This window comes from Typha latifolia, chromosome 11, assembly GCF_019914945.1.
Source record: "Typha latifolia isolate L0001 chromosome 11, TyphaL0001v2, whole genome shotgun sequence".
Classification (NCBI taxonomy): Eukaryota; Viridiplantae; Streptophyta; class Magnoliopsida; order Poales; family Typhaceae; genus Typha; species Typha latifolia.
In genome coordinates, this window is record NC_133096.1 from 9,989,694 (window position 1) to 10,004,168 (window position 14,475).

Below are 14,475 nucleotides of genomic sequence, written 5' to 3' on the forward strand. Positions count from 1 at the left end.
ATAAGAGTTCGTGGCAACCACCATCTGGCCCAAATAATTTTTTGTCTCTAATCCAGGCATGCTTGTACCGATGATTACGACAGATGATATCCTGTGCTTCTTATTAGCTGTTACTATCTTATTCAAGTTGGGATAACAAGCAAGAGAACAAACTAAAGGTAACTAATTGCATCGAATAAAGCAGAAACATCTTCTGTCGGCATTTCTGTCAGTCTAGTATCCAGTGCACACTGCATCTGGAACACACCCAAGAGAACAAAATTAGTCTCGTCTATCATAAAAAGTTGACAAGAGAAAACAAATATTCTTTATCTGGTTCAAACTTTTAAAATCCAAAGAAGGAGACATATAGATTTTCAGAAGAAAGTGGTTGGATGTTTACAGAAATTATGTATCCATCTGAACGACTGGCAGAGTTCAACAAAGAACTTCAACATACTTCCCTCTGTTTTAATCAATCAAATACTGTAGAAACTTTTACAGGCAGATTGAATTTTTTTTTTTGGGGGGGGGGGGGGGTTACTTACTACAGTGCAATTAAATCTTATCTTGCTGCTTCAATATATACTGATCTATTTGGCGCATGCTCCATTTCAAATGCACTATTGTGGCTGATCTCGCTAACATTTGAGAATAGGTTACCTACCACCCCATGGATATGGGTTTTACTGCTTCGGTGCTTCCTGAATCTCTGTAATGGCTCCTCTCACTAGCTTTCTCCAAACTCAATTAACTACTTAACAACAATGGTCACGGTTGGCCTCTGTTTGGAAGATTTCAGTACACAAGTGCAAGATCAGCAGCTTTTCAAACAGAAAAATTACAAGGATTGAACGATAGAACTCAAGAAATCTAGATAATCTTTGGGTACGAAGATTTGAATTATATTTCAAGCTGATGTGCAGTGATAACTTGAAATATGATAGAAGTCCAGGTTTATCAGAAGAAAAAAATATATATATATACAGAACAAGAGAAAAATCGATAAGTGAGATCACAGGATATGGAAACAAAGATAAATAAATTAATGGAAATACAGATTGCATCATGATGAATGTTCAAGAGTTTTAAGTTTCAAGCTGATGTGGGATAACTTGAAACATGATAGAAGGCTTGGTATATTTAATGAGAGAAAATCATTTACAGAGAACTATAGTAGAATTGAGCAGGCTGAGATCATAGGGCATGAAAAAAGAGGCTAAACAAATTAATGTCCTACAAATTGCATCATGATGAGTCATCGAGAGATTATGCTGAGGATTTTGAGAAAATGATCATGTCGACATGATAATAATATGATACAAATTACTTTCAAGACTGCAGTTATAATAATTGTCTAAGACCAAGAATAACATCACAAGAGAGAACTTACTAAGATATCGTAGCATATCAAGAAATAATCAATATGATTGGATAATATCATAATAGAACAAGAAACGATATTCCAATGAGCACCAACAGCGGTCATAGAAAAGAAAAAAATTCAAATTTTCACTATTTTGTAATCGCACCTTATATTTTCAAAAAGAAAAAAAAATCACACTATCTGATAACTGAAATTGAATAATAAGAAAAATTCCCCCAGACGAACAGGATCAAATCTTAATCAGAAAGGCCATAAAATTGGAGAAGAGGAAGGGGGAAGACCATTATTAAGACCCAAAAAAAGGGTAAGAAAATTCAAATGACCATATTGTAGTAATCATAATGTGGGGATATTATTGGATACATTACAATCTACCAAATTACATGTCATGACCTCTCTCATCAGTGCCTTCCAGTTCCAAGCTCTCCTTTAACTGCTCCACAACATCAGTCATGGTTGGCCTCTGACTGGGGGATTGTGCAGTACACTTTAGTGCAAGATCAGCAACTTTCCATACAGAATTCACATTGTATTCACCTTGCATGCTTGGATCAATGACGCTCTCGATGATTCCTCTGTCGAGCATCTGATGCACCCAGTGAATTATGTGAACAGGTTCGGTGCCTGACAATATTGGAGGTTTCCCTGTGATGATTTCCAGGAGAATCACACCGAAGCTGTACACGTCGCTCTTCTCGCTGAGCTGAAATGTAGCATAGTACCTGCAGATATGGTATATCATATATGCTAAATAAGTCAATTTCATTCACTTACTGGAATACAGGCATTGAATATCATAACATAATACAATGAAAATTAATGCAGCACAGTATTTCTATTAGTTAACTATGTAGAGCAATAAGGTAGGTCAAGATTTTAGTGTAATACATTAGTTTTGGTTTCTGAGCAGATTGTTTATTTGTGGGTCACCCTTTATTTAAAAGTAAGTCTTTTAAATAATTACTGTAGTCTAATAAGAAAAAGATTAGAAAGATGGAGAGAACATACTCAGGATCCAAATAACCTGGAGTCCCGACCACTGCTGTGGATACATGAGTGTATCTATCAGAGTCGAAAGCCTTTGACAAACCAAAATCAGCTATCTTGGCCTCTAAATTTGCAGTCAAGAGGATGTTGTTGGTCTTCACATCTCTGTGAATTAGTGGTGGCTTGCATCCCTTGTGCAGATACTCTAGCCCTGCATGTCGGCCATGAGATCAGTTGTAGAAAAAGTAGCAGTGGGGTGAGAAAGGGCGGGAACAAATACAATTTGCACTTTATATTGCTGGCATACCTTGTGCAGATTCAAGTGTAATGCGAAGCCGCTGTTTCCAACTCAAAGGTCTGCCACTATGAGCTTTGCCTAAAAAAGATCATCAAGAGTGCAAGTACTGAGGCAAAACCTTAAAATTGCAACACCATCTGTAATACATCTTGGAATGCGTCAGAGAAATTCAACCATAAAAAGATAATGAGGTCTACACTCAGCATAATTTGTAATATCCCGTCATCTTTCTAACCGTATAGTTTAACCGTTCAAACTAGAATCTCGGCACAAGGTTTTTGTAAGGTGAAAGAAATGTTTTCCTTAGTTTTTCCCAAAAGAAATAACAGTAACAATTCTGAATCAGATGCTTTTATCAATAGGGAAAAGTCAGATCAGAAGGGATTTACTGCGTATCACAGTTGAGGCTAAAGGATTAAGAATATCTTATTTAAAAACATAAAATTAACAACCTGTCAGATGATCTTGTAGGGTTCCTTCAGACATGTACTCGTATACGAGGCCCAAGTAATCTCCATCCTTGCAGTAGCCAATCATTGCAACCAGGTTCTTGTGATGAACCCTCGCCAAGTGCTGGGCCTGCAACCGCATTCAGAATGTTCTCAAATGTAGACAAGACTAAGAATCACAACTCTTATTTCTGGGTGTCAGCATATATGCAGCAGAAAGATCATTGTGAAATATCAATCGCAATGTGGGATGGAATTATTGCTTCAAGCATTGAATCCAGTGGATAAAATGTTAAGAAAGGCAAAGCCTCACTGTTTTGGTCTGAGACATCACATTCTAAAGAATAGTTGACAAACACTTAAGGAGCATGCAGAAAAGTAGAGTTAAGAATATGACTTCTATAAATTAATCTCATCAAAACCACAGACTTCCAAGAAAGTTCCCTAACTTGCAGGCTTCATGGATGCTCTTTTATGGCGTATATGCACATTTGTGAAGTATATAGTAGGAAACAACGAAAAGAACATCAAGCATAGGTGATGGGGAACACAGGAGTTATGGTTAATAAGCTTTACAGTTTACACATGATATTTTGCTATCAGGAAACATATCATTGTGTCATATCACTAAATATATGGCACTCAAGTTGCTCAAGATGCTATTATATCATGTTTGCTCTACACTAGTTCATATTAAGTATTGGTTACCTCTGCTAGAAACTCTTTAACCCCTTGTGAAGATGTATGGGAGCGCATCTTGACTGCAACTTGCGTGCCATTTTCCAAGAAACCATCAAAAACTTCACCGAATCCTCCTTTCCCAATTTCTCGTGAAAAGTCGCTTGTTATGGCAACCAACTCCTTGTATGAGAATTGTCGATTCTCAAGTTGCAATGAACTGTCACCATAATCGCTCGTCTCTTTGGAGGGATTATAAATGTCTGGTCCCACAGTGATGTATCTGGATAAGCCTTTCAAAGAAAGCAAGAATACATGAATAAATAAGAGTCATAAATTAATGAAATAGAAAGTACAAAAGCCTTTGTTTTCTTTATACCATTTCTCCTTATGCACACAATAAGTACCACAACCAGAAATAGCACCATGACAACTACTAAAACAATCACAACAATAAGAATTATGGAGCTCTTCTTCTTTTCCGCTGGCACGCATGAATTATCATTGGCGCAAAGATCTTTATTATCTCCAATCCTATCATTTGAAAAATCAAATGACAACCAGAATAAGATTGAAAGAAACAGAATTAAGACTCTACAATTAATCCAAACTCATGAGTATTTCAGAATCTTCAATCCCAGGGAAATACAAATGGTGCTAGCTGAGCAATTCAAAATCGAATTTTCTTGCATCAAAACATACTGCACGAAGCATAATTTGAAGAAACATCAATCTAAAGAGAGAAAAAGAAAATCAAACCTTAGTGTTAGTGACCCATCTTGTGATCTCTTAAGCAGACCAACAGGAATTGATCCATTGAGTTGGTTGCTTGTCAAGTCTCTGCAAGAAGAAGGTGAAGTTGATACTTGATACAACAAATCTATTTCGCGATTAATAGATAGAATAGCAAGCCCAATACGAGTGAACTTACAGGAATATGATTGATGGCAACTGTGATAGTTCATCAGGAATTGTCCCTGTTAAGTTGTTGTGAGACAAATCCCTGGAATGAAAAATCTTGTGAAAACACAAACAACTACCAGTTCTCAATCTTTAGTCTGCTATGCTTAGTTCATCAAAGTAAGTAACCAACAAGAACAATGCTCTAATTTCTTGGCACAAAGTTTAGGTAGAATCTGATGGAACTCACAAGTACTGGAGTGATGTAAGATTAACAAAAGATGTCGTTATTCCACCAGTCAATCCACTGGATGAAAGGTTTCTGCAGTAAAATTCCAATGGCAAAATGTTCTCTTTTAATTCCTTGGAAGAAAAAAACATATATAAGACTAACTTCAATGAAATTTTCTCTTTTAAGAACTCACAGAGATGTGATCCTTGGTGGGTGGGAGGTGGCATAGCTACAATTTAATCCATCCCATGCAAAAGCTTTAGGAGAGCATGGATCGCCCATCCAGTTCCTCTTCAATCCATACCACGCCTTTATCGCCATCATGCCACTAACTGTTACTCGAACTTGGATTAGTTCCCATTTTGAAAATGTGATTATAAAGCGAAATTAACTTGCAAAGATACGACGTTACCGTCTCCGTTATCCGTAGACATTTCGGTGGTATAAAGTACGGTGAATACCTCCAGCGCATTCAGGATGGGTGGGAGTGTGGAGTTGTTTGTCGCTGTGATGGATACGTTATACTGGGAATATCGTGAATAGGGGTTGAGACCGTATACGAAGCCCGAATAGAGATAGGGCGGGGATAAGGGCTCCTTATTCCACTTCCAATCGTTGAGGAAGATATCGAACTCTCTCAGGTCTTTCCTGCTGAGGATTTGGAACTCCGCGAAGTGCATTGCGGCTATGAATCCGGGATTTTTATCCTGGGGTTTTGGAGCCCAGTTGAATTGGATTTCGGATGAGTTCACCGGAGTTACCGCGGTTTGCATGACGGCCGAAGGCACCTCGAACTTGTCGTCTTCCTGATTCTGGACAACAGAATTGGTTGATATCTCGGTCCAGAATGGCGCGTTATTCCATGGTTGCCAAATCCGGTCGTACGGATCCACGGGATACCTATCGGAAATTAATAATGCATAATTTTGTTCCTCTTCACGAATTAAAGGGAAAAAAATTAGATACATTCTATCCTGTAGTTTGGGCCTTTTTAAGATTTTTCATTATGCAACTTCTTTTGTTTGTAAAATTAATCAAAAAGAAAAAAAAAACCCAATGATCATTTACACTTTACTTTTAGTATTTATCATACGGCCTTTATATTTTATTTTTAATAACTTATAAATATGTCAGATAATTTTTTTAAGAATCTTTTCTCCTTTTACATTTACCTTAGTCGAATTTTTCTATTAAAGAGTATTAAAGTCATGTTAAATTATAGTTAGATTAACTCCTTTGTGTAGTAACTATATGTTACTTTTAAACTAACGGGTATATAATGTAGGATATTTTTAATAAAATTGACTCACCTTATCACCCCGTTGTTGATGGGCCCCGCGTTGACCCGGTTGTAAAGGACTATCGACTGGTTTTTATTCGCAGCCGGATAAAGTCCGTAGTTTATCGGCCTCAGCTCCAGCCCAGAGATGAAAGGAGTTCCCATCCCTGTATTAACCAAACAAACTTGTATATAATCATCTTGGATAACAGTGATTACTTCAGCTACAATGGTCGAAGCTGGATCAGAAACGTTGACCGTCTTCCAATAATTAACTCCGATATAGAGATCAAAAGTAACAAGATCATTTAATCTGTCATAGTTCCCGTACAAGAAGGACGCTCTTATGAGGTACTTCAATCCTTTTGTCAAGGATTTTAACGTGTAACAATTCCGCGTTCCAGTTTCAAAACTTCTCACATTTAGATATATCTTCGAAAGGGATGCTCCTCTATACTCTGCTGATGTATCGTAGTTTGCCCCAGTGTCGATGAATAGCGTATCAGAGGTATACGTTATCCCGGTGGTGCTATCCACGTAGGTAGAGTTATCCGGATAGCCACAATCGATGCTTACGAAACCTGCATAAGAGTATCGGATTTTGACTCTTTTATCTGGATACATATGGACAAGAATAAGAACATGAACTAGAGCTTAATTACCAATACTATCGAGCTGGCTATGAACTCCTGAAATGCTCAGGAAGATTAAGCACCAGATGATCACCATTGTCATCCTCTTCATCACCTCTTGAGGGAGATGGATAAGTAGTAGTATTTATACATTGGATATGGGCTCCTAGAATGCTGTATAGCTTATTCTCTACTCTGACTTGTTAATCTTGCCTCTTCGGGCAACTTAGATAATGATTAAGGAATAATCAGCCCTCAAGTAGAATTAGTTGCATCATGTTAAAAAAACAAGAGATTTCTCTTTGTTGCAGTCTTGTAGTGCTAATAGATACAGATTTAGAAGTTATTGGCCCCTTTGGCCGAGAGACATGGTAATGCGTGGAGTTGGAGATAAACTGGAGTTAGTCGCAACCACGATAGGAGTTATAATTAACCCAAAGAACTTGCGACTTTAATTATCTCATTATGAGTTGGCTCTTCCCAATGAATAGGGTATTAGACTATTCTTCGATCTTATGGATATAGTAATATTCTATACCTTGTTTTTAGATGTCATTATTGCATTCGAGTGGGTAATAGAACAACTAGTTGCATAGAATAAAACAGTTGGTAATGTTTCTAATGAACAAATTAAAATACTATAATCAAATGAAACAGAGGAAATGACATATTTGAATGGTTCAACATACTGAGAGGAAGGCTATATAGGTGGATCTCGAGTTATAAGCATGTTCGTTCCCGTGATATTGCTATCTTTCTTTTGAGATTAGGAGATACTAAGCAGTAACTTAGATTTAATTATAATTAAAAAGAAGACTAACCACTGTGTATATGTTTTGATAAAAGTCAGCTTTTATGATAAGTAATTTAGATTTAGAAATCGATGGGCTTGAGAAAGTCGAAATAAACTTAGTGTGTAGATTATACATCTCATCATTCTGTTGCATATAAATAGCTGCCATCATCTTGTTATTCATATATAGGAATTAAAGAACAGCTCTTGAGAAAATAATAAAGCTACCCATGCATAGACAGAGTTTCATCGAGACATCCTTGTGAAGTCCAACTGAAACAAGTGTATAAATGAAGAAGAAATTAATATTTCATCATTACATGTTGTACAAGTGACTACATACAAATCATATCAAAGCATGTTCTCAGTCGAAAAAACTTATGAATGAAAGAACAAACAAATTGAGCAACTACACCAAGAGAGAGGGAAAAACAAATCATTCTCATCTCGCTGCAGGGCCATTAGCTGGTGATAACATTGCCATGTGTTCCATTTCAAATGCACTATTCTGGCTAATTTCGCTAGGCTCGGAGTATAGGTTATCACTCCTCGGATGCGGATTACTGCTCCCTGAGTACAGGTTATTGCTCCCTTGACCGGCGCCCTCCAGTTCCAAGCATTCTTTTAATTGCATCACAACATCGGTCATGGTTGGCCTATCATTGGAGGATTGAGCAGTACATTTCAATGCTATATCAGCAACCTTCCACACCGAATTTACGTTGAATTTTCCTTCCATCCTTTCATCGACAATAGTCTCGATGAATCCTTTTGCAAGTCTCTGGCGCACCCAGTGAATTACATGAACTCTTTCAGCTCCAGGCAATATGGAAGGTTGTCCTGTGATCACCTCCAAAAGAACCACTCCAAAGCTATACACATCACTCTTTTCACTGATTTGGAAGGTAGAGTAGTACCTGCAACATATATTGTTACACAATATCATTCAATTTATTACGTAAACGGGAAAAGTTTCCTTTCATGCAATTAGAGTCTTCTTGTCCTTTATTCAAGATACATGCCTAACAGGAATTAGAAAAACTTGGCAAATATGAAGAAAGGACGTACTCTGGATCTAGATATCCTGGCGTTCCAACGACTGCAGTGGATACATGAGTATTGATATCACTGTTGAAAGCCTTGGACAACCCAAAATCAGCTATCTTGGCCTCTAAATTTGCATTCAAGAGGATGTTGTTGGTCTTTACATCTCTATGAATTAGCGGTGGCTTGCAGCCCTTGTGCAGATACTCCAGCCCTGTATGTCAATGATGACAAACATTTTATGTGTTAGGACGATGCGAATAAATGTCCTAGGAACTGGTAAGAGCAGAGACTCTTCAAACCACTGCCAAACCTTGTGCAGATTCGAGTGCAATATGGAGCCGCTGCCTCCAAGTCAGAGGTCTAGCTCTATCAGATCTACCTGTAAGAGATCATCATTGTATACAAACAGAAGATGTGGTTTATAAGATGAATTGGATAAACATAGTTTTCTCTGTACAGAACTTTGCCATAGCATTTAGGGGACATATCTAGCCAAGTGCCAGTAATGAGAATTGCTACCTACTAATTGGTTCAAATGCTAAAGAGGCATCCTGAAGACTAGAAGCCATTTTACTGTTAGTCACGCATGAATTATCAAGAAGAATTTAAGGTTCTCTGGAATATCTCTTAGGTTATTGTGAAGATAAATTTAAAACCTCTCAAATGATCTTGTAGGGTCCCTTCAGACATGAATTCATAGACGAGTGCCAAGTTTTCTCCATCATTGCAATAGCCAATCATCGAAACTAGGTTCCTGTGATGAACCCGTGCCAAGTGCTGGGCCTGCAACACTAGTTTAGATTAGTGAAATGTCAAGATAATGCTGCACATCACTTCAAGGTGGGACAATATCCAGCACCCATTAGCTATGCAATACAATACAAATGGATTAGATATAACTCCAATCATTCCATCTCGTGGATGAATGATGAAAAGAACACAACCTGATCATTGTAGTCAGTGATACCACAATCTGAAAAGAAGATTCTGCTTGTGTGGAATAACTCGAAATATTCTGTACATAAAGTGGCAAGGCTCTAAATTCCATTATCCTTTCCAACATGAGAGATTTAGGAACTGCTGTAAGTAAATCAGATTGGCACGACAAAAGGAACTCCAAGAGATACTTTGAGTCTTCTACATGCATCATTATGGACGTTGAGATAATATATCGAAGAAAACCATCAACTTAAAGTGGCAATAAGTACAAGGAACAATGGTTAATTAGCTTCACATCTACTGACACATCATTTCTGAAAAGAATAAGATGTCATTACCATCTCAATATTGATTTTGTTTTTCGTTTTTTTTTCCATACCTAAATTGTCATAACACCTTTTATGATTCAGTACCCTTTTGCGAGACCGATGACCATGTTACATTTACTGTGCCAAATTAGACTCTGTTTTGCTTCCACATATAGCGTACATGAGCGTCAAAAGGGATTTGCTTATGAACCACCATAATATTGAAAGAGATAAGTTGATAGAAGTGAAATACCTCAGCCAGGAACTCTTTAAAACCTTGAGAAGATGACTGAGAGAGAATCTTGACAGCAACTTGAGTACCATCTTCTAAGAAGCCATCATAGACAGCTCCAAATCCTCCTTCACCAAGGACTCGTTGAAACTTCTCTGTGATAACCTCCAACTCCTTATATGTGAATTGGCGATTCTCTAGTTGCAATGAATTATCTGCATAATCTTTTTTTCTTTTCAAGTTATACTCAGACTGTGGCCTCACAGAGGTATTTGCTGCTAAGGCTTCAAAAGTAAACAAAATGAAACAGTCATGGAAATAGCTAGTGTGATGGCTCACTTTATCTGAGCTAGAGGAGAAAGGAATGCATAAGCATGTTATAACTGTTAGACTTACCTCGCCATTTTCTCATTCTGCAAAGAACAAATATCACAACTAGCAATAGCACTAAAACAATGACTGGAACAATTATAACAGCAGAGATTGCGGAACTCTTCTTGTTTGGCGGCAGCTCACATGAAGTCCCATTTGCACAAAGATTCAGATTATCTCCAACTCTATCAGTAAAATAATTGTACCAGAATTAAATCTCCAATAGAATAGAAAAAAAAATATGATAGTCCGTGTACAATGTTTCAAACATTTCAAGATCTTCTCGTACTATTAGTTGAAGAAGAGAAGATGAGTTGTCATTTGCATAATATTTTCATTACTCCAACCTGATGGGACTTCATGATAATTTACATCTCTCTACAGTAGAGGACAGTCTCAGTTTTAAATCCAGATAAGCAAGCTACAATTTGTTGTGCAGTTATGTTGAGAATTTTGCTTTTATGCAGACTAAATATAATTTGGAAAAATTATGACGACAACATTATAAGGAACTCACTTTCCATACTAGCAAGAGCAAACTCAAGCATGTGAAAGAGATCATAAAGTTTCTTCAAGGTTACATTTAAGACTAAAATCCTGTTTTTTTCCATCCATGTGAGATAATTTTGGAGGTTCACACCTTCATCATTTACGGCCTAAACTTATGCTTAGCAGAAAACTCCTGGAGTACTGTCAGCTTAATGAATTCAGAAATCAAGTCTTGCCTCATTGTACCCGGAAAAAAGAATCTACAAACCATTTCCTAGTTGTATCATGCATAGATTACTATCAGATCTGTTCAACAGTCTCTATGCACGAAGCATTATTTCAAAAATTCACAAGTACAAAGAATAAAGCAAACCTCAGTGTAAGTGAACCGTCTTGTGATTTTTTAAGGAGATTAGCAGGAATTGATCCATTGAGTTGGTTGTTTGTCAAATCTCTGCAAGAAGCAAGATACAACTGATACCACAAATCTATTTCACAGTCAATAAACAAGATCACAAAAAATATATGAAAACTTACAGAAAAACGAGTGATGGTAATTGTCCTAGAACATCAGGAATTGACCCTGTTAAGTTATTGTGAGACAAATCCCTGAAATGACAGAAGAGCCTTCTATTAGGTTGTTGAAGATATTTTACTTCCTTCAAGTCAATTCTATACTTTTAACAGAATTCAATGAACAGAAGAAGATTACAGACTTTGTGACATCTTGATGATATATTATGAGGGAATTAAGTTTAGTTAAATCCGACAAAACTCACAAGTACTGAATTGCTGTCAGATTCGCAAAAGCAGTCGATATGGAACCAACCAATCCATTGGATGATAGATTTCTGCCATACAACAAAATCCAAAAATTTCAAATTTAACTGAATTTGTCATATACCATAACATCGAAGATAATTATGAAACTCTGTCTTGTGAAAACTCACAGAGTTGTGATTCTTGGAGGGTTAGAGAAAGCATAACTACAATTCACTCTCTCCCATGCATAAATCTTAGGAGCACATGGATCACCAATCCAATTTTTTTTCACCTGGTAGCTTCTCTTGATTGCATTAATAGCAATAACTAATTTTTTTTTTCAGCAAAATACCCACAAAAAAAAAATTTGAATTGTTAAACAAAACCAACAAAATGAGCAGATAAAAGATCTACTTGGAATAAGCTATACCATCTTCACTATCCGTGGCCAACTCGGCAGTCTGCAATACCATGAATATCTCCATGGCGTTAATGATAGGTGGAAGCGTGGAATTGCTGGTCGCGGATACGAGGATGTTATACTGGAGATATCCTCGTTTAGGATTGGAATTATACACCGTATCCCGATAAAGATACCTTGGGTTTATGGCCTGGTCATACCATGGAATACCATTGAGGTATACCTCGAATTGCCGCAAATCCTTGCGCTTTAGTTTCTGGAGCTCGGCGAAGTGCATCACGGCTATGTACTTGGGATCCTTATCCTGGGGTTTTGGAGCCCAGTAGAATTTGATATCGGTGGAGTCCACGGGTTGGATAGCGGTCTGCATAACGACCGAAGGCACCTCGAATAAGTCGTTATCGGCACCTTGGATAGCGGAACTGGTGGATATCTCGGCCCAGTAGGGAACGTTGCTCCATGGCTCCCAGATACGGTCGTAGGGATCATCTGGATACCTATTTTGTTACCGGAATCAGCTACAGAAATCTTCTATTTTCCTTACAAAGAGTTATTAACAAATTTCAGGGTTTAAATCGCGAATTTTCTAAGAACAGTGCAAATGTCCCTAACAAAACATAGATCCTTGATAATAATACCTAAATAAAGATTGCAAGTTGACTAAGATTGCTTCCACTCACCTGATCAATAATCCATTGTCAGTTGGCCCAACGTTGAGACGCCTATGAAGATCTACAGCTTGAGTAACATTCACAAATGGATAAACTTCGTTCTTGTTTATCGGCCTCAACTCCAATCCAGAAATAAAAGGAATCCCCATCCCCGTATTTACCAAACAAACTTGTACGTAATCATCTTGGATGGCAGTGATTATTTCGGCTACAATGGTAGAAGCTGCATCAGAAATGTTAACCGTCCTCCAAAAATTAACTCCGATATAGAGATCGAATAAGACCAACTGATCTAATCCGTCATAATTCCCATACAAAAACGTAGCTCTCACGAGGTACTTGAGACCCTTTGTTAGAGATCTTAATGTGTAACAACTTCGTGTGTCACTTGGAAAACTTCTCAAGCTCCAATACTGCATTGAGATGGATGGTGTTATATACTTTGCTGAGATATTATAATTCGTTCCAGTGTTAGTATATTGTGTGTCAGAGGTATATGATATCTTTGTGATCTTATCGGTGTAGCTAGAATTCCCTGGAAGTCCACAGTCGATGCTTATGAAACCTGCAAAAGAGAATAAGCTTACTTGAAGCGGATAACAGTATGCATTATTGATGAATATAATGGGCATTATAATTTGGATAGAACTTAATTACCAAGATTATCAAGCTGGCCATGAATAAGTTGGAATAAGAGAAGAAGTAAACACCAAGCCGCAAGCTTCGTCGAGATGAAGTATGCCATTGTCACGTATAGCTCGTAACTGATGGCCTCTTCATCTCATGGAGAATAATGGAAGCAATGCTACGGTTGAGAGGGATAAGTTTATAACTTGTCAATTGTCCTGGAGAAAATTAATAAGAAGGTCAATGGGTATAGACTATAGAGGGATGCCATCAGAATATGTGCAGTTAGTGGCAGCCACGATATGATGTACCAATAACTAGGAGAGAATAAGAATATACTTATCTGCAGCGGGGATGAATAGAAACCCTGTCCACTTAGCACTACATATATGGCTCTGTAATTTGTAATTATTTGCTATCCTTTTTCATTGTGCCATGTAATCTTACCTCACACACAATTAACATGTCTTGCTGATGAAAAAGACTATTTATATGTGTTTTTGGTTCTGTATTTGAGAATTATAATTGGAAACAATTTGTTTTGATCTCAGGTTTTTTTTTTTTTTTAATTTCTATATGATATGTATCCTTTCAGTTTCTTCATAGAGTGGTAAACGAGGAGTCATTCTGTAATCATCTTGCTTCATCTCAATTTCCGACATAAAAGATGAGAAATTTGATGATAAGTAGAGGAAAAAAAGGAAGAGCTTGTAGGCTATATGTAAATATACATCGTATACGGCTCGGATTAAATCAACGCACAGAAAGACATGCCAAATGTGGGAGACTCCTTCAAGGCTCTTGTAATTATCTTCTCTCAATCGTTAATGCTCAACTTGCAGGACATATAGATGCATATCTTAGTCTTCTCTGACTTCGGAGTTGGCTTCTTCCATGCTACGTGATCTCAAAATGATCTCAAAAACCTAATGAGGTACTTTAGTCTCCACGTACGTAATTACCACGCCTCTTGTGTTAAGGTCAACTCTTATG

General features: G+C 37.3%; 3 protein-coding genes across 4 annotated transcripts; all 3 read right to left on the reverse strand.

The window, feature by feature from the left end:
• Nucleotides 1-1,623: 1,623 nt before the first annotated feature.
• On the reverse strand, nt 1,624-5,794 carry LOC140797353 (receptor-like protein kinase At3g21340). The gene is made up of 11 exons (XM_073150720.1): nt 5,323-5,794; nt 5,104-5,242; nt 4,929-5,000; nt 4,710-4,781; nt 4,538-4,618; nt 4,158-4,312; nt 3,809-4,071; nt 3,104-3,230; nt 2,661-2,729; nt 2,375-2,564; nt 1,624-2,088 (listed from the first exon to the last, which is right to left on the reverse strand). Exons 1-11 carry the CDS (start codon nt 5,681-5,683, stop codon nt 1,746-1,748), a joined length of 1,872 nt encoding a protein of 623 aa, XP_073006821.1. The 5' UTR covers nt 5,684-5,794; the 3' UTR covers nt 1,624-1,745.
• Nucleotides 5,795-6,216: 422 nt separating this feature from the next.
• On the reverse strand, nt 6,217-6,918 carry LOC140797191 (probable LRR receptor-like serine/threonine-protein kinase At4g29180). The gene is made up of 2 exons (XM_073150466.1): nt 6,852-6,918; nt 6,217-6,770 (listed from the first exon to the last, which is right to left on the reverse strand). The coding sequence occupies exons 1-2, from the start codon at nt 6,916-6,918 to the stop codon at nt 6,217-6,219; spliced, it is 621 nt and encodes a 206-aa protein (XP_073006567.1).
• A 981-nt stretch (nt 6,919-7,899) lies between these two features.
• Nucleotides 7,900-13,098, reverse strand: LOC140797350 (putative leucine-rich repeat receptor-like protein kinase At2g19210). 2 transcript variants are annotated; one of them, XM_073150716.1, is made up of 13 exons: nt 12,865-13,098; nt 12,361-12,681; nt 12,194-12,279; nt 11,952-12,090; nt 11,781-11,852; nt 11,539-11,610; nt 11,375-11,455; nt 10,537-10,697; nt 10,162-10,424; nt 9,318-9,444; nt 8,972-9,040; nt 8,683-8,872; nt 7,900-8,531 (listed from the first exon to the last, which is right to left on the reverse strand). In XM_073150716.1, the coding sequence occupies exons 1-13, from the start codon at nt 13,002-13,004 to the stop codon at nt 8,057-8,059; spliced, it is 2,196 nt and encodes a 731-aa protein (XP_073006817.1). In that variant the 5' UTR covers nt 13,005-13,098; the 3' UTR covers nt 7,900-8,056. The 2 variants fall into 2 exon arrangements, with proteins under 2 accessions (XP_073006817.1, XP_073006816.1); XM_073150715.1 differs by having other exon boundaries at nt 12,194-12,681.
• Between the last annotated feature and the right edge of the window lie 1,377 nt (nt 13,099-14,475).